The 19,240-nt window shown below is 38.8% G+C and overlaps 1 protein-coding gene across 2 annotated transcripts; it reads left to right on the forward strand.

Moving 5' to 3' along the window:
- Positions 1–300: 300 nt before the first annotated feature.
- stxbp3 (syntaxin binding protein 3) lies at positions 301–18,891 on the forward strand. 2 transcript variants are annotated; one of them, XM_061825603.1, is made up of 19 exons: positions 308–426; positions 1,897–1,946; positions 2,644–2,725; positions 4,043–4,119; positions 4,209–4,281; positions 4,382–4,482; positions 8,649–8,794; positions 9,064–9,157; positions 9,382–9,506; positions 9,653–9,751; positions 9,869–9,926; positions 10,844–10,909; positions 11,259–11,339; positions 11,469–11,604; positions 12,573–12,679; positions 12,842–12,940; positions 14,256–14,341; positions 17,906–18,054; positions 18,413–18,891. In XM_061825603.1, exons 1-19 carry the CDS (start codon positions 381–383, stop codon positions 18,514–18,516), a joined length of 1,779 nt encoding a protein of 592 aa, XP_061681587.1. In that variant the 5' UTR covers positions 308–380; the 3' UTR covers positions 18,517–18,891. The 2 variants fall into 2 exon arrangements, with proteins under 2 accessions (XP_061681588.1, XP_061681587.1); XM_061825604.1 differs by lacking the exons at positions 17,906–18,054; positions 18,413–18,891 and adding an exon at positions 16,747–17,649 and having other exon boundaries at positions 301–426.
- Positions 18,892–19,240: the final 349 nt, after the last annotated feature.

Genomic DNA, 19,240 nt, shown 5'->3' on the forward strand with positions numbered 1-19,240 from the left:
CAGCGCTCCTGTGACCCTTGAGAGGAAAATGGACAGGTGTGTGTATGTATATATATATATATATATATATATATATATATATATATATATATTATATATATATATATATATATATAATATATATATATAAATACTTGCTTTTATTTCTCATTGGAAACGAGAATCTGTTATACATTGCCATACCTAGATTATAAAGGTTATGTGTTTTAAAAAAATGATTGAAACAATAAAAATCGAAATGAATGACATACAAAAAATTGAAATAAACCACATGCTTGCGGAATTTTTGCAAGCGGAAGTCTAACCGGAAGTCGTAATGTTTGGTTTTCTGCGCCACTTACACACAGACAGGAAAAGGCACCGAGGCGGAAAAAGTCAAGATGGCAACTGGTTCAGAGAACGGACTGAAAAGAATAGTATGGAAAAGTAAGTTCGATTTCATAGTAGGTCCTATATCCTCCTTTCAAGCTAAACATAACGTGGTGTATTTGTTTGGTAGAAATTTCAGCAAAGTACTAGTTGCTTCCTTTTGTCTTTGCATTGGTGAATGACAGAGACAGTTTGCGACAAGTTTCACGGCGATGTGAATTCAGGCGTATAAACAGCAAAAGACAACTGTGACCTTTGGCGCTTTACTTCCTATAATTGAGCAGATAACCACGTTCTTGCCCCGAAACAGTCAGTCATAAATTGAGGCAATGATCATAACTATGTAGCCACCCCTTATGTTTTCTTCGTACCGGTAAAGAGAGTTCGAAAATGACAGAATGCTAATGGCACTGAAAATGCGGAGACCTTTAAAAATGTTTGAAAACCATCAAGGGACTGTAAAATCATGTAGAAAAATCTTTTTAGTAGTTATAGTTAATTTAAAAAAATAATAAAATTAATAATATTTTGATCATAAAAAAATCCACATTAGACATTGGTACACTCGCGAGATATGCATTACAAGTTCCCCCTATGATTAATAGTTTTCCGTGGATATACAACGTCACTATGTGCTGGTGGGAGTGTTACTGTGCTTTGCTAAATACTTTTATATCAAAAAGACAATAGAGGAGTGTGTAAAATGAGCTCTAGTTTGAAAGAATCAAATAAAGATTTAAGGATTTGTACATTGAAAATTTTCAAAGAAGTCAATGGCAATCATTGGGAAATATGTGCCGGAAATCTTGATTTCCTCAGTAGAAAAATGTCTTGATGTTTCTCATTTGCTGAGATGGAAACCATATGTTTAAACCGAGTAGGATTCACTCGAGCCACCTATGGATCTTATTTTGATGATCAAACTGATAGCAAGAAATTTATCAGAATTACTTCAAACTTCACAGAAATCACCACCACCATGTAGTTTTTATCATCACAGAATCCTATGAATGTATGATTTAGAGGTCGTAACAAAGGAAAACTTAAACTTTGTTCGAACCACAGAAAATCAAATGGATTGAAAAGTTAAACAACAATGTGAAAATTTTGAAAAGAATTAGGTCATCAAGTAAAGTATTACTGTGTGCAAAACAATGAAAAACACAATTTTGGCGGATCTCTGGTAAATTCATTTACCAGATTCCTGTCCTCGTGAAATGGAAGGGGAATGGCGGACATATTTCTGGATTTAGCAAGGTACTCATATACAGCGCTTATGCTTTATATTTGTACACATCAGTAAATAAGAATCAAAGTCCTAGGTTTCAGATGCAAGCTCTTCAATGAACCAAACATGAAGAAATGTGTTTTTACTGTGACTAATATGATTCAACTTTCCAAGCTAGAATCACGTTTCTTTGACGGTAGGAACGGTTGGTATTTTATATCAGCTCTAAAAATAATGCATTGATGTCTTCAAAACAACCATCTTCTGCCTTGATTTCTGACATATTAACGTCCTTATAGGAATCAAAGAAACGATTATTGAAGACTGCAGAAAATCAGAAGTTTGGAAGGTAAGTGGGTTGGTTTTCTTTTTGATTGCCACTCAGTTCCATCTATCCATTTTTTTTTAGTTGCTTATCCTCAGGTGGGTCACGGTAGCAGTGGAGCCAATCCTAGCTATCTTTGAGCAGGAAGCCTGGTACTCCCTGAACTGGTTACCAGCCCATCGCCGGTCACATGGAGACAGACAACAGTCACACTCACAATCACACCTATGGGCAATTTAGAGTCTTCAATTAATGTTGCATGTTTTTGGGATGTGGGAAAAAAACGGAGTGCCCGGAGAAGACCCACACAGGCACAGGGAGAACATGCAAACTCCACACAAGTGGAGAAGAAGGCGATTTGAACCCCAGTCCTCAGAACTGTGAGGTGGGCACTCTAAACTAGGGGTGCTCAATGTGTCGATCGATCATGAGGCAGTTTTGGTCAGCTTATCATCCATCTCGTCGCTTTATTCGGCGATAGCACGCACATAAAGCCGTGTTCTAGCAAGCTGGCCTCTTATTTAAGTTTCTTTTGCTTTCTCCACGGCAGTCGCAGTGAGGCATGCGTACAAAGGTCTTGGCACCCCTGCTCTAAACAGATGACCACCATGCCCCCTCCCACTCACTAATTGATTTGATTACTTTGTAATATTTAGTTCCTTTAATTGGGAGTACTGTTTAGCTTAGTAAGTCTTCATAAGCCTGTTAATCTTCTCTGCAGATATTGATTCTGGACCAGTTCACCACTAAGCTCCTGTCATCATGCTGCAAAATGTCTGATCTGATGCCAGAGAAAATAACAAGTAAGTTAATCACTCGTATCTCCAGTTATCACTACAGGTATTTTGAAAGTTCCAGGACAGAGTCAGCCTTTATTCACCCCTATTGATTTGAAATAAAAACAATCACAATGTGATTCAAATGTAGACTTGTAGCTTTCATTGTAGGAGGCTTTGTGAAAATATGACATTGACCATTTTGGAGTGACAGGCAATCACACAACCACAATGAATATTACCTCAAAAGTGTGTGTGTTTCTTCCATTTAAGTGGTATATAACAAGTCATTGTTGATGATGTGACGCTGACAAATCAGAATCAGCTTTATTGGCCAGTGTGTAAAAATACACAATTTCACAAGATGAGTTATGATCTCTCTAGTGTTTCATCTCTTCGCATTCAACCAAATGCTTGAGTCTGTCTAAGAGATAAAAAAAATATATATATAGATTGGCTAACCAAATGTAGAATGAATATAAATAATCAAATGAATGCTCTTACAAATGATAAAGAATGTTTAGTTTGAGACATTGACATACAGTACTTGCAGTGAGAGTAGGTGACTTGATATTAAGTAACATCACATAAAAATGGTGAAATTACTGTGCTATAATATCTTTTGCAATAAGTTACACGTGTGTCCCAATTTACAATGCAGAGAGAAATAAAAAAAAGAAAATCAGCGCACACACACAACCTTTTGCTTCCAGATCAATCACTGTGAAGTCTCTGCCCATGCACAAGCCACATGAATAGTTCCAATTAAACATCAAATATACAAAGTAATATATGCTTAAGGAACCTAAATTGCAGCGATAAACACATTTTCCCTAACAATTAATGACTTTTGGCCCGTCTCCACAGGCTCTCTGTGTTTTGATTGCATGGAGACAAGCCCCAGTCTACACGGCGTGAGCCCAACAAGAACACATTGTTAAGAACATTTTTTAATTAAAGCCACGTGGTAGGTGCTGACCATGTGTCCAAGTCTCACATATACAATGAATCGGGTGGTCAATGGTGCCCTTTGGCATGCAAAGTGAAGTGTGGCTTGCGGCCCCATACAACTATGAGAAGGACCATTCATGTCTGATCTTGGAAGGAGTTAACGGTTTTGGGCTCACAAATAGACTACCGGTAGACTGGGTGCATCCCGGGGGTCACCTATTGAGTACCCCTACAATAGACTAACTCGGTGCACATCTCTTTTTGTAAAAGCGGTCTTCAAATATTTCTTCTTGAATGTATATGAGAAACCAGCATTGATGCACTAAGAATATGTAATTTTTATATACTGAGTGGGTGTTGTCATCAAACAAACTCCCCATCTTTTTTCTTCAGTTGTGGAGGACTTGTACAAAATCAGAGAACCTGTTCTAGAAATGAAGGCCATCTACTTTATGACACCAACAGCTCAGGTAGGCTATTACTGCTCATTGATCTCCAAAACTCTTTTCATTACACAGTATTGATTTTTACCCTAATTCTGACACCTCCCATTTTACAGTCTGTGGATGCCTTTATTGCAGACTTCAAGCCTAAACCCAAGTACAAAGCAGCATATGTTTATTTCACTGATTGTAAGTAAGTTGCAAATGGCTACTGATTTGCCATGATCAGAATATTGTTTTGGAATATTTGGGAGATCTTGCATGCCAATAAAAGTGATTTGTCCACCAGACTGCCCTGATGACCTCTTCAACAATATGAAGCTGTACTGTGCCAAGTATATTCGAATATGCAAGGAAATACATATGTCCTTCATGCCTCATGAAGCACAGGTATGTTTTCTTTAAGACCTTGAATGTCATTTTTCTTTTTGATGTCCAGATTTCTAGGTGCTAGTCCGGTGCCCTTGCCCCACCCTTTGGGGACCTCCCGAGGTCACCAGAAACACTATAGGCTTTAATGGGATTGCTAATAAGAACATTAATTATACTAACATATCAACTTGGGTTTTTACAGGTGTTTAGATATTTAAAAAAGAATCCCACTGCACCACTCGAGTGTAACACCCTGCTCATTTTCCCACATCCTGCCCTTCCCTTTTATATTCTCTTACGTGGTTCTCTTAGTTAATTTTTCCTTGTCCTCACCGGATGCCCCAACACACCCCAATCTACAAATAAGTGTTGTAATGTTACCTTTGTTAGAATATGTAGACTGTTTAAAACTTTTTTTTTCTGTCCATCTGCATTTTCAATACACTTAAAAATATTTTTTAAAATTAAAAAGAAGCAAAGGGAGCATTTTAAACTCTCCACTGATGAACACCAAAACTGTTCCACTACAAAGGCATGCAACGCCATGCAACAGGATATTTTTAAGCAAATCAAATTTATTTATATAGCCCATTTCATACACAAGGTAACTCAATGTGCTTTACAGGATTAAAAGCATTTGAAAACATAGAAATAAAAACAGCTCGTTATTTAAAACCGAAAAAAAATAAAAATACAATTAAAACAGAAATCAGTAAAATGACAAAATGATACTACAAATTACTTTTATTCTAAATTCTTTACAGTGGCCCCCAGTCAGCTTTAGAAAAGCTTAAAAAAATGGAAATACTTTAAAAGGCATGAGGGGGAAAAAAGAAGTTTTCAAGCTTTATTTAAAAACATTCTCACTTGGGGCTGATGTCACTTCTATTGCAACTTATTCCATTTGTGTGCAGCATAATTGCGAAATGCTGCCTCATCATGTTGGGTTTGGACTCTGCACTCCACTATTTGACCTCAGTCTGTCGATGTCAGAGCCCACTGGGTTTGTATTCCGTAAGCATTTCTTGTGATGTATTCAGGACCTAAACAATTCAGTGATTTAAAGACTGGTAGAAGAAATTTAAAATCTATTCTAAAGATGACTGTGGGCACTGTAAAGAATTCAGAATTGAAGTAATTTGTAGTAACTTTTTATCATTTTGCTGATTTGTGCTAATATTTAACCTGATGGATTATATTTAAACAACAACAAAAAATTCTCAACCTTGAATAAAACAAATGTGAAAATGTCTAAACCGGGACCAGACCGGGAAGAAACAACCCTGACGTCGCTGGTGCTGAGCATTACAGACCATTTGTTCTAGCTAGGCCAAGATGCCGACGTGTTGTGCCCAAATTGCAACAAAACTGAGAAAACGCACCCAAATTTGTCCTCATTTCACCTCCCGTGGGGTCAACATGACAGAATAAAGCTGTGGCTGTCACAGTTGAGGCTCGTTCATCAGCTGGGGAAATTTGGATGCATCTAACCATTACTGTTTATTAGCCGCCTAGCATTTTGCCTCATGCTGGTCCTGTATAAGCAACAACATACTTTATGAGGCACCACGGATGTACAGCTGTAAAGCGTTGGTCTCACAGTTGTGAGGACCCGGGTTCTATCCCGGACCTTCGTGTGTGGAGTTTGCGTGTTCTCCCCGTGTCTGCGTGTGTGTAACCTGGCTCCTGCCCGTTGACTGCTGGGATAGGCTCCAGCCCTCTCGCAACCTTCATGCGGATAATCAGCTAAGAAGATGGATGGATATATAGAATGAAGAAAATAAGTATTTGAACACCCTGCTATATTGCAAGTTCTCCCACTTAGAAATCATGGAAGGGCCTGAAATTTTCATCGTAGGTGCATGTCCACTTTGAGAGAGATAATCTAAAAAGAAAAATCCAGAAATCACAATGTATGATTTTTTTTTTAATGATTTATCTGTGTGATACAGCTGCAAATAAGTAATTGAACACCTGTCAGCTACAATTCTGACACTCATAGACCTGTTAATCCGCCTTTAAAAGTCCACCTCCACTCCTGAATCAGCACCTCTGTGAGGTTGTTAGTTGCATAAAGACACCTGTCTATGCCATACAATCAGTAAGACTCAAACTTGTAACATGGCCAAGACCAAAGAGCTGTCCAAAGACACCAGAGACAAAATTGTACAACTCCACACGGCTGGAAAGGGCTACGGCGAAATTGCCAAGCAGGTGAAAAAAGGTCCACTGTTGGAGCAATTATTAGAAAATGGGAGAAGCTCAACATGACGGTCAATCTCAATCGGAGTGGATCCCCAGGCAAGCTATCACCTCATGGGGTGTCAATGATCCTTAGAAAGGTGATGAATCGGCCCAGGACTACACGACCAGACTTGGTCAATGACCTGAAAAGAGCTGGCACCAACGTTTCCAAGGTGACTGTTGGTAATACACTAAGACGTCGTGGTTTGAAATCATGCATGGCACGGAAGGTTCTCCTGCTTAAACCAGCACATGTCAAGGCCTGTCTTAAGTTTGCCAATGACCATTTGGATGATACAGAGGAGTCATGGAAGAAAGTTTTGTGCTCAGATGAGACCAAAATGGGACTTTTTGGTCATAATTCCATGAACCTTATTTGGAGGAAGACGAATGATGAGTTCCATCCCAAGAACACCATCCCTACTGTGAAGCATGGTGGTGGTAGCATAATGCTTTGGGGGTGTTTTTCTGCACATGGGACAAGACGACTGCACTGTTTTAAGGAGTTGATGGCCATGTATTTTGACATTTTGGGGAACAACCTCTTTCACCTCTCAGTCAGAGCATGTAAGATGGGTCGTGGCCGGGTCTTCCAACATGATAATGACCCGAAGGAAACAGCCAGGAAAACCAAGGAGTGGCTCCGTAAGAAGCATATCAAGGTTCTGGTGTGGCCTAGCCAGTCTCCAAACCTAAACCAAATAGAAAATCTTTGAAGGAAACTAAAACTGTGTGTTTCTCAGTGACAGCCCAGGAACCTGTCTGATCTAGAGAAGATCTGTGTGGAGGAGTGCGCCAAAATCCCTCCTGCAGTGTGTGCAAACCTGGTGAACAACTGCAGGAAACGTTTGACCTCTGTCACAAAAATAAATCATTAAAAAAAAATCATACATTGTGATTTCTGGATGTTTCTTTTTAGATTATCTCTCTCAATGTGGACATGCACCTACAATGAAAATTTCAGACCCCTCCATCATTTCTAAGTGGGAGAACTTGCAATATAGCAGGGTGTTCAAATACTTATTTTCTTCAGTGTACATGTAATCACTTTAGGGAAGTCCCAATTTTTGCCTTTTTTTTTTTGCATTTTATATTCCAGATATGAATAAACCATTAGATAGTGCTACGCCATACTCAGAAAATAAGCGCACATTTTTTATAAACTTCGGACATAGCCCATACATAGCATTCATATAGATCATATAGCATTCACATAGGATTCCAAGACCGTTAAAAATGTGTACTCACCGATTTTCCACTGCATGTACATGTGGTCCTTTCGTCAAACTGTCATGGATCATAAGTAAATTGATATGTAACACGTCTTCGTCCAAACAAACAACTTCGTATCTATTTATTATGCAGACATGTGGGTCGTGATCCAAGTTCATTCCGATACGCTCCATTTTTTGTTTGACCTTTTCAAACTCACGACAACTCTGGCATTTTGCCACAGTTGGCATAAGGTCACAAAGAATACGAACACCGAGCCTGTCTGGAAATCTCCGAGGTTCATGTTATGCTCCTCCGTCAGCGTCACGCCCCCTCTCCAACACGTCAAGTTCCACCTGTGTGTATTCTGGCTCAAACGCAGAGGCTTGAACGCTGTACATTATTTTTGCTTTGTTTGCCCAATGGCGGGAGGAGTAGTAACACGCACCACAGACTTGCTGTTCTACTCGCTTTATTGGCTCTTAGCACACAAAACGTCCCTGCTCTTCCATTAAATATTATTTTTATGTGGACCAGGTGGACTTGGCAGGTTGACGGTTCAGGTTAAGATGTCAAATTATTCAATATGTAAAATGTTAATTTGATAACGGTGATCTGTGCATTTTTAGTTCCTATCCCTCTTGATCTTGTGTAACCCTTAAAGGGAATTATTCATATTAGTTCTAAATAAAAAAATAAATAAATCAAAACATGTGAATGCGTTTCAGGTCTTCACGTGTGATAATCCGGGAGCCTTTCAGAGCCTCTACAGTCCCTACAGTCAGGACAGAAAAAAGACACTGGGGATGCTCGCAGACCAGCTTGTCACGCTCTGTGCCACATTGGATGAGTACCCTGGAGTCCGATACAAAAAGTATGCCAGGGTGATGGATTTTCTCAGATTACATAGTTTTATTAAGCCTTAAGCAGAAGCTGTTTAAATGGGAAAAGTTTGTTTTGAAACAACAGAATTTGATACATAATCTTAACAGGGAAGTAGGAGGAACATTAAATATATGTTATTCTTTAGTTAACTGATACTTAAGCTATTTATCAGCTGCAACATTAACCATATACCTTTGTGTAATATTGGTGTATTAATCTTAGCAGTGGTGAGACATGGTGACATATTTTCTCCACTAGAGATCCCAACATGGAGTATGCTAAAATCCTGGCAGAGTTGGTGGACAACAAGCTGTCCAGACACTATGAGATGGATGACAGCAATAAGAAAAAGGTCAAACATCTATTTCACTGAGAATGTTGACAGAGATAACAAAGCCTTAGTTTGGAAAAACAGTGCATTCTCATAATCCACTATGTTGTCACAGATGCTTTGCGTCACCTAATTTCTTGATCAGAATGTAAAAACACAACATGGTTCCTTGACATTAACTCCTAGTAGCTGCTTTTGTTTTTGCAACATTTGCTTTCTGTTTTATTGTTTCTGATTCCCACCAGGACAAGACTCAGGCCCAGCTGCTGATAGTCGAAAGGGGCTTTGACCCTTTCACCCCAATCCTGCATGAGCTTACCTACCAGGCCATGGCCTATGACCTCGTTGATATCCAGAACGCCACATACAAGTAATGTACCCTTCCATTTTTGTGATACCACTGCAATATTTTCATAAATTTTTTTTTGGTTTATGTACATGTAAAATAAAAAAGTACATGTATAGATGCACATATGTGTCATGATGTTCATGACACAAACTGGGTCTTGTTGACAGGTATAAGTCTAAAGATGGCTCAGAGAAACAGGCCCTGCTAAATGAGGATGACATGCTCTGGGTTAAACTGAGGCACAAGCACATTGCTGAGGTTTCTGAGTAAGTCTAATAAATAAATGTAGGGGGGAATGGTAGTCTGGTGGATAGAATACCCTCTTTATTGCCCTGCTAACCCTTTACTAAACTAAACATTACTTAAATATATTCCTAAACCAGACAAATCCCAATGATGGTCAAGGAAATATCTGCAAACAAGAAACAACCAGATGGGAAGGTACAGTTGCACTTATGTGTGTGTCACTTACCTGTTGTTGTGATTACATTTGCAATGATATAGAAGTGCACTAAAGCAGCACAGTGCCGAAAGCTGTAGAGCATTGGCGTCAAAATTCTGAAGACCGGGGTTCAAATCCCGGCCCTGCCCGTGTGGCACTCCGGTTTCCTCCCACATCCCAAAAACATGCAACATTAATTGGAGACACTAAATTGTCCCTAAGTGTGATTGTGAGTGCGACTGCTGTCTGTCTCCATGTGCCCTGCGATTGGCTGGCAGCCAGTTCTGGGTGTACGCCGCCTCCTGCCCGATGACAGCTGGGATTGGCTGCAGCACTCCTGTGACCCTCATGAGGATGAGCGGCTCAGAAAATGGATGGATTGATGGATGGATGGAAGTGCACTAATTTCTTCTGACAAGTATATGGACTGTTTTTATTCCTGTACTTTGTGCAGCCACATGAGACAAAATTGTAAAAACACCTATTAGTATAATACAGTTCACATCTTTGCAAATTTTAACCAAATAAACACAGTTAAATTAAGGGATGGTGATGTGCAAGACAAGTTGTTTTATGAACTAGCTGTAAGTTCTTTTTTTAATTCTGTAATTTGCATTTCCTTGTTGAATTCCCCACTAAGTAGATATTTTTATCCACTTGTGTATTGGAATAGATGAAATAATCCAAAAGTTGTACAATGGTAGTTGATATTTTGGATTTACAGCATTCTGCATTCCTTATTTTTGTATTATTAGACTTTGATAAATACTTTGTGCTTGATTCCATCAGATTGTCAAAATGAAACTCCTGGGCTGTGGCCAGAGAGGACTGTACTTTCATTATAGCTTGTTTTCTATTGTAAATTTTATACCACACAAAACGTTTTATATTACATACATTTTTTTTTAAATTTCAGATCACCATCAACAATTTAGCCCAAATGATGAAAAAGATGCCTTCATTCCGTAAACAGCTGACACAGGTATGCGTGACTGACTTTTCCACATCTCAGGAACTTGACACGCATTCCCCACTTGACTGTAAGCCACTCCACTCTAATGACTGCGATAAGTGTGTGTGTGGTGGCTTTTTTTGTAATAGGACAAGGTTGACAATCTAGTGTTAGTTTGGAAACGGATAAACGACAAGCAGTTTTGGTGAAGGGAACATGTTCATTTATTTTCTATTTGATCTAAAATATCTTCCATTGTGTATTTTGAGTATGTTGAACAAAGGTTTCCTATAGTTTCTGATTCTGGCTCTTCAATCTTCAAAAAAGGGTTACATTTTCATCATGTTCATTGATTTTTGCCTCTTTCTCTAAACACTAGAAATCTGTTCACCTGCAGTTGGCAGAAGATTGTATGAAACATTTTGCCAACAATGTTGAGAAACTCTGCAAAGCTGAGCAGGTCTGTCTCAGCTTGTTGTTTTGGTGAAATCGTTGGATTAATTTGCTTTAAATAAATTGGGATATTATTAAGTACCTGAAATATATATTATTGTATTTTTGTTTTTTTTCTTTTCGTGCCACTGTGTAGGACCTTGCTATGGGCTCAGATGTGGATGGGGTGAAAGTGAAGGATCCCATGAGGACTCTGTTGCCAGTGCTGCTGTACCCATACAGCACCTATGATAAAATCAGAGCTATGCTGCTTTACATCTTCAGCGTAAATGGTACATTACAGAGACCAGCCTGACCTTCAAGAATCAGCTGTTGAAATCTTTATTCTAGAATACTACTTACCATGAATAGTGGACTTTCAAACAGAGTGACATGGCAGTGGCGGAGGCCTTTTAGGTATCGGTATGACGCAGAATGCTGCAGTTGAGTTGGAAGTACAAGAAGACTAATACGAGAGTTCATCAAAGAGTAGTGGTTACTGAGAAAGATGGTCTCCTCGCCCAGTGAAAGAAAAGAGAGATTTACAAACATTGGAAGAGATTACCAAATAGCTTAAGACAGTTGAACTTTGATGGCGGGGCCAGGCCAAGGAGAAGGAAAATAACATAAATTAATATTCTATAGGAACAGCAACTTCACGCATAAAGAAGAACCATCACCTTTATTGTTATGAACATGCATGATTGTTATGAACATGCATGTACACACACGAAATTTGTTCCCTGCATTTTACACATTACCGTGAACAAACGCTTGTTAGTGGAACATACTGGAGCAGGGGCCAGCTGTAGTGCCCAGCGGAGCAGTTCGAGGCATCAGTGTCTTGCTCAAGGACACCACAGCACTGTGTTTGAGGGATGGTGTGGTTGGGGTCTTGAACGTAGCTCTAACACGTAGGCGATTATCTTAACCATAGGTCCACAGTTTCCAATAGTTCTTGAAGAATTTTAGCCAAAAGAGCAGTGGCAGCAAAAGTCAAGCCTGCTGTTGTTAATTTCCCTCTGGTGGCTGGTTGCAATCCATGTTTTAGATTCTCCATGCTTCCCTCTTACTTCAACGCCACAGCTGTCTGGTTTAAATAATCTCAGCAGTCATATTTGAATCTTATTTTTGTATTGTGAGATAAACCTGTTTACCGTACTTTGTATTTTATTTAATTTTGCATCAGTTTAAAATTTAGGTGACTAAACGGAATATCAGCTGAGGTTGAAACTATAGGTTGTTTTTCATATGTCCCCAGGAACAACAGATGAGAATTTGAACAAACTCATCCAACATGTGAAGATTGAAGATGAAAGGGAAGTTATCCTAAACTGGAAAGAGCTTGGAGTCCCGATTATCACATCTGTATGGGGAGAATCGAAATTGGTTGATTGAATGTTTACGACACACAACTGCTCAATTGTTTCACTTAAAAATCAACATTAGGAAGGAAAATGGTCAAAATTAACAATTGATTTGGAATGTAATTTATATTTTGTTTTCAATTCTGTTCGCTTTTTGTTTCAGCCGGGTTTTTTCCAACGCAAGCCTGCCAGACGTGACCGTTCTCATGAAGAAACATACAATCTTTCCAGGTGGACTCCTGGAATAAAAGATGTAATGGAGGTCGGTAAACTATTCTGTATTTAACTAGATTTGTGTTTGTGCTATTCGTGAACAGATATCCTCTCAAATTGTGACACTTGAGTCAATGAATTTAAATTTAGAACGACATTGATGCACTCAAATACTATTTCTATGAATTTAAGTGGTAATGGCAAATAGATAATGACAGAACATGAGACATGAAAGGACCATATTGGACAAAAAGGGAATTTTAAAATTGATGTGGGTTGCCACAGTAATCTATTGGATAGCATTTATTAAAAAAAAATATTAAAAATGTCAACAAAATCACCTTTTGACAATGTTATTTGAGTCAGATCATCTGATATCTGTGTTCTGTTGTTGTTTCATCAGGTAGTCTTTAGCCTAGATGTCTCTGCATAATAACATCATAAGGTACACTTAATCGTTTACACCATTTTGTAAGAAAAATCACCATTAGCATAAAGACTTAAAGCCCAAGTTGTGTGTCCTCGTCACCCCCTTTTTTCTCAGTTAACGTTTGTGTTGGAAAACGTGTGCTTTCATTTTTTTTCATTGTGGGAGTTTATGGCTCTGAGACTTATAGTTTGATTTTGAAGCTTAATTATAACAACTTTCTAAGGATTGAATTGAGTTGCTGTTTTTCAGTCATCTTTTATTAAAACAACTGAAAATCAAAGTAGCTCTCACAAAGTTAGTTTGCATAACAACAAGTGTAGTCTGCCCTTCGTCCAGTCTTGGCTAGGATTGGCTCCGGCACTCCCGCGACTCTTGTGAGGATAAGCGGCTTGGAAAATTGACATGGACATATATTTACTTGTATATTTTCTGTTGTTTTTGTTTTATTAAATAAACCATGAACAAGCACAAAGTAAATATTTTCTTTCTCTATCGTATCCATTTTTGAAGGACGTCCCCCACAAACATCACATCGATTTGCACTAACATTTGAATGCATATTATATTGTACAGTTTGTCAAGCTATATTCCAGTTTGGGATCTCCTAAATAAGATAATGCTACATAAAACAATACTCAGATGTTACAATGTTACAATTAGACTTCTCAGTCATTACGACATATGACAGTACCTGGCTTTTCTTCCTTTCCATCACTTTAGCAGACATAACTCTTGAATTGTCATGTCTGCAGTTTTACTTGCATTACACAACGTTTTTTTTGTCTGATTAGCAAACACAGCAAGCATGTCTGAAGTATATTTGTTTCAAATTTAAAGAAGTTGACGCTATTTAACATCGAGCGGTTGCACCATTGAGCTTTTGCAGATATGAAACTAAATGAACATTCAGTTTTCTTTTTTTTTTTTCCCTTAGGATGCTGTGGAAAACAAACTGGACACTCGGGAATGGCCACACCAGTCTGAGTGTCCAACTGCTTGGAATGGTTCTGGAGCAGTCAGGTAGGTTTGGTGAGAGAAACATAATGTGACTTTCGGGAATGCAGATTCTGTTTTTCATTAGGTTTTCTGCCACATACCAAAGACCATGACAGCACATTGTTTCCCTGTAGTGTTTGTTTTTAAGCCATTACTGTTGGGCCCTGTAGCTCAGTGGTTAGAGCACTGGTTTGGTAAACCAGGGGTTGTGGGTTCATATCCCACTGGGGCCTCCACTCCCTGAGAAGGGTTGCGTCAGGAAGGGCATCCGGCGTTAAAATTGGGCCAAACATATATGTGCGTTCATCTGAGATGACACGCTGTGGCGACCCCGAAAGGGACAAGCCGAAAGAAACCCCCCCCCCCCCCACTGTTGGGCTCTGCAGCTCACATGAATTGAGTTTTTAACAATACAATGCAAAAAAAAAAACATTTATTGCAGGGATACATTACAAACATCCCCGCAATAAGTGGAAAATCTGCAATATGGATCAACAATGTTTTTTTTTTTTTTAATAATTTGAATCCTCCAGCCCAGACGCTTAAACACCTTTCAAAGTAATAAAATACACCTTTGGGAACGTATTCGGCCCCCTTGAACTTTTTAACCTTGCGCCACATTTCACGCTTCAAACATAAAGATATAAAATGAACGTTTTTTTGTCAAGAATCAACAAGTGGTACACAATTGTGAAGTGGAACGAAATTTATTGGATTTATTTGATAGTTAATACGTTTTTAACGAATAAAAACCTGAAAGGTGGTGCGTGCAATATTTTTCGGCCCCTTTACTTTCAGTGCAGCAAACTCAATCAGTTCAGTGAGAACTCAGATGTTCAGTGAGGATCTCTGAATGATCCAATGTTGACTGATGATGATAAATAGAATCCATCTGTGTGTAATCCAGTGACAAGTGGCCCCCAAAAAACATGGAATGAGAACTTCAATCACCTCTAAAATCTTGTAAAAATAAAATCATGAAGAAAACAATTGATGACTAGAGTACAACCAAATCAACTGGTCACATTGCTCTTTTGACAAATGTTAAATTATTGCTATTTAAAATGAGTTTTTTAGGCAAATACTCACAATGAAACAATTTGTAGGGGGTCATCTGAGAGAACTTTAGTCTGAATTTTCTGCCTCATGAGCTTAATCGTGGATATTTTTGACTGAAAAGAATATGTTCACTGATGAGCAAACAGTACGAAAAGAGCAAATGTCACTGTGGAAATTCTCAGGAGGATGACATAATGGCATATAAAGAATCAGAATGATTCACATCTATTTGCGCAAAGGTCACCAATTGAATGTTTTACAGAGAGTTCTCTATTCTGGAACATGTAATTTTCAAATTTCTAATGTGTAGGAACTACAGCTGTCACTATCGAATCCATTTGCAATCAATTATCCTATAGAAAAAGTATAGATAAAAATACATGATTAAGTAATCACTGCCTAGACCCAATCTCCTCTTTCTCCACTCCCAAAACCATTTTTTTATTTTCTTTTACTACTGAGATGCATTTTGCGTTAGATTTACAGTATATTTTATGTACTGTACATCTGTAAGTGTCTTATAAAACATTTACAGATGCTCCTCTGTCCTTCTTGGCAATGTTGTTCACTGGCCCAGCATGGAAAGAGGCCAAATTTTTGTGGTTGACTTAGCAGAGCTTGTCAACGTATTCAGCCCCCTTGAACTTTTCAACCTTTCGTCACTTTTCAGGCCTCAAACATAGATATAAAATTAACATTTTTTGTCAAGAATCAACAAGTGGGACACAATCGTGAAGTCGAACGAAATTTATTGGATAGTTTATACCTTTTTTAACAAATAAAAACCCGAAAGGTGGGGCGTGAAATATTTATGGCCCCTTTACTTTCAGTGCAGCAAACTCACTCCAGAATTTCAGTGAGGATCTCTGAATGATCCAATGTTGACTGATGATGATAAATAGAATCCACCTGTGTGTAATCAAGTCTCCGTATAAATGCTCCTGCACTGTGATGGTCTCAGGGTTCTGTTTAAAGTGCAGAGAGCATCATACATGCAGCCAAGAGGCCCATGATGACTCTGGATGAACTGCAGAGAGCTACAGCTGAGGTGGGAGAGTCTGTCCATAGGACAACAATCAGTCGTGCACTCCACAAATCTGGTCTTTATGGAAGAGTGCCACAAAGAAAGCCATTTCTCAAAGATATCCATAAAAAGTCTCGTTTAAAGTTTGCCACAAGTCACCTGGATGACACACCATACATGTGGAAGAAGGTGCTCTGGTCAGATGAAACCAAAATCGAACTTTTTGGCCACAATGAAAAACGATATTTTTGGCATAAAACCAACACAGCTCATCACCCTGAACACAGCATCCCCAATGTTATACATGGTGGTGGCAGAGTCATAGTTTGGGTCTGCTTTTCTTCAGCAGGGACAGGGAAGATCGTTCAAATTGATGGGAAGATGAATGGAGCAAAATACAGGACCACTCTGGAAGAAAAACTGTTGGAGTCAGCAAAAGACCTCTGACTGGGACGGAGACTTATCTTCCAACAGGACAATGATCCAAAACATAAAGCCAAATCTACAATGGAATGGTTCACAAATAAACATATCCAGGTATTACAATGACCAAGTCAAAGTCCAGACCTGAATCCAATCGAGAATCTGTGGGGAAGCTGAAGAATGCTGTTCACAAACGTTTTCCATCCAACCTCACTGAGGTCAAGCTGTTTTCCAATGAACAATGGGCAAGAATTTCAGTCTCTCGATGTGCAAAACTGATAGAGACAAACCACAAGCGACTTGCAGCTGTAATTGCAGCAAAAGGTGGTGCTACAAAGTATTAATGCAAGGGGGCTGAATAATATTCCACGGCCCACTTTTCACGTTTTTTTTTTTTGTTAAAAAAAAGTATAAACTATCCAATAAATTTCATTCCACTTCACCATTGTGTCCCACGCGTTGTTGATTCTTGAAAAAAAAATTATATTATATCTTTATGTTCAAAGCCTGAAATGTGGCGAAAGGGTGAAAAGTTCAGGGGGGCCGAATACTTTCCCAGTATTTTCTCAGTTTAGACTTTAGTGCATGCCAAAGGGTCATATGTACTTCAATGCCTGTACTTCTGGACTGGCGGTGTGAGCCTCTGGGAGTGCCGGGTCTGTTTCTCCCTCCACTTCTTGGGTCTGGTTTTCTCCGTGTTTCCCTCCTGGTGGTGGGTGGACTACCATTCCTGGGTGTACAAGCACGCTAATTAATTTTATATCTTTATGTTTGAAGCCTGAAATGTGGCAGAAGGTTGAAAAGTTCAAGAGGGGCAAATACTTTCACAAGGCGGTGTAGCTGATGCTTTTTTTTTTTTTTTTTTTTTTTGTCCCCACAGCCTGAGTAGAAACTCTGTAGTACATTTTGCAAAACCAGTTGCCCGAGTTATCATCAAATAGGTCTTTGGTATTACGGGCAAAAAAAATATAAGTAAATCGAAAATCAGGGGGTTCCCTGTGTTATTTAAATTCTAAATTTTACATTAGGGTTAGGTTAGATTTTGATCATTTGAATGCTGTCATATATTCTCTGTCACACAGTGCACGTCAGAAGCACAAATCCAGCGCTCAGGACGAACGTCGGACTGGCTCACGCCTCATTATCTTTGTCATTGGAGGAATCAGCTACTCTGAGATGCGCTGTGCCTATGAAGTCACACAGGCTGTCAAATCTTGTCAGGTCATCATAGGTGAGCCTGAATGCAAGATTATACATGAAACCGTATCATATACATATAACAGAACGGTATGCATGTTCTCCCTGTGCCTGCGTGGGTTTTCTCTGGGTACTCCGGTTTCCTACCACATCCCAAAAGCATGCATGGTAGATTGATTGAAGACTTGAAATGACCCATAGGTGTAAATGTAAGTGCGAATGGTTGCTTTACTATGCGCCCTGCGATTGCCTGGCAAGGTAGCTGGGATGGGCTCCGGCGTGTCTGCGACCCAAGTGAGGATAAGGGGTACAGAAAATGGATGGATTGAAGTCAAGGTCAATGTTTCTTTGTTGTTTTATTCCCTGATATCACTTTCTTGTTTCAAATCTAGGATCTTCCCATATTTTGACCCCCACCAGCCTGCTGGATGATATCAAAGCCCTAAGCAAACGTCCTATGGAGACTTTCTTATTGGAGGAGAGAAGCAATGAGTAAAATGTCATCCATCTGACAAAATGCTCCAATTTACTATCCTTCACATATTATTAGTCCACTCAACAAAACCCCTTCTATGGGTGCAGCAAGGGAATGTTTTAGTCTTTTTCTGTATTACAGTAGGTATGAATGCAGATTAAAATAACTCAGTGATTTGTGTTGATAGCTTGACACCTTGGGTTTGCCTTGAAAAGCTGAAATGTACAGTTAAATATGGGTATTAGGAAGGTTGTTAAGTCACATGACTTGGCCTCACCCTGTCCTGGAAAAATACTGGTAACTTTTATAAGACAGAATTGGACATTAGCACTAATATAATGTACATATTGTATGTGATCACAGAACATTCTTCTTCCCTTGTAAACTTGATCTTCCATATGTTATTTGTTTCCAAGCACAGTATTTTTCTTTTTTTGTCTATAATTGAAATGACTAATAAATGGATGAAGCGGTTCTAATTATGCCTGTTTTCTTTGCAGAAGATATATCAAAAAAACAGCCCTAACGCTGCAAATCACCAAGCATTATTAACTTTGCAAAAGCATTTTTATGCCGCCCTTGCATTTGCTCTTTTTTCATAATGTCCCCAATGAAGCAAGTTGTCAGCAAGAGCAGATAATCAACACAAATAAACATTTTTGTTCTGACTTTTCAAGACTGGACAATATATGAACAGCATATGTTCTTTTAAACGTGTCATATTTTACCAAACTAATGTATTTTA

Source organism: Syngnathoides biaculeatus, chromosome 7 (assembly GCF_019802595.1).
Source record: "Syngnathoides biaculeatus isolate LvHL_M chromosome 7, ASM1980259v1, whole genome shotgun sequence".
Lineage (NCBI taxonomy): Eukaryota > Metazoa > Chordata > Actinopteri > Syngnathiformes > Syngnathidae > Syngnathoides > Syngnathoides biaculeatus.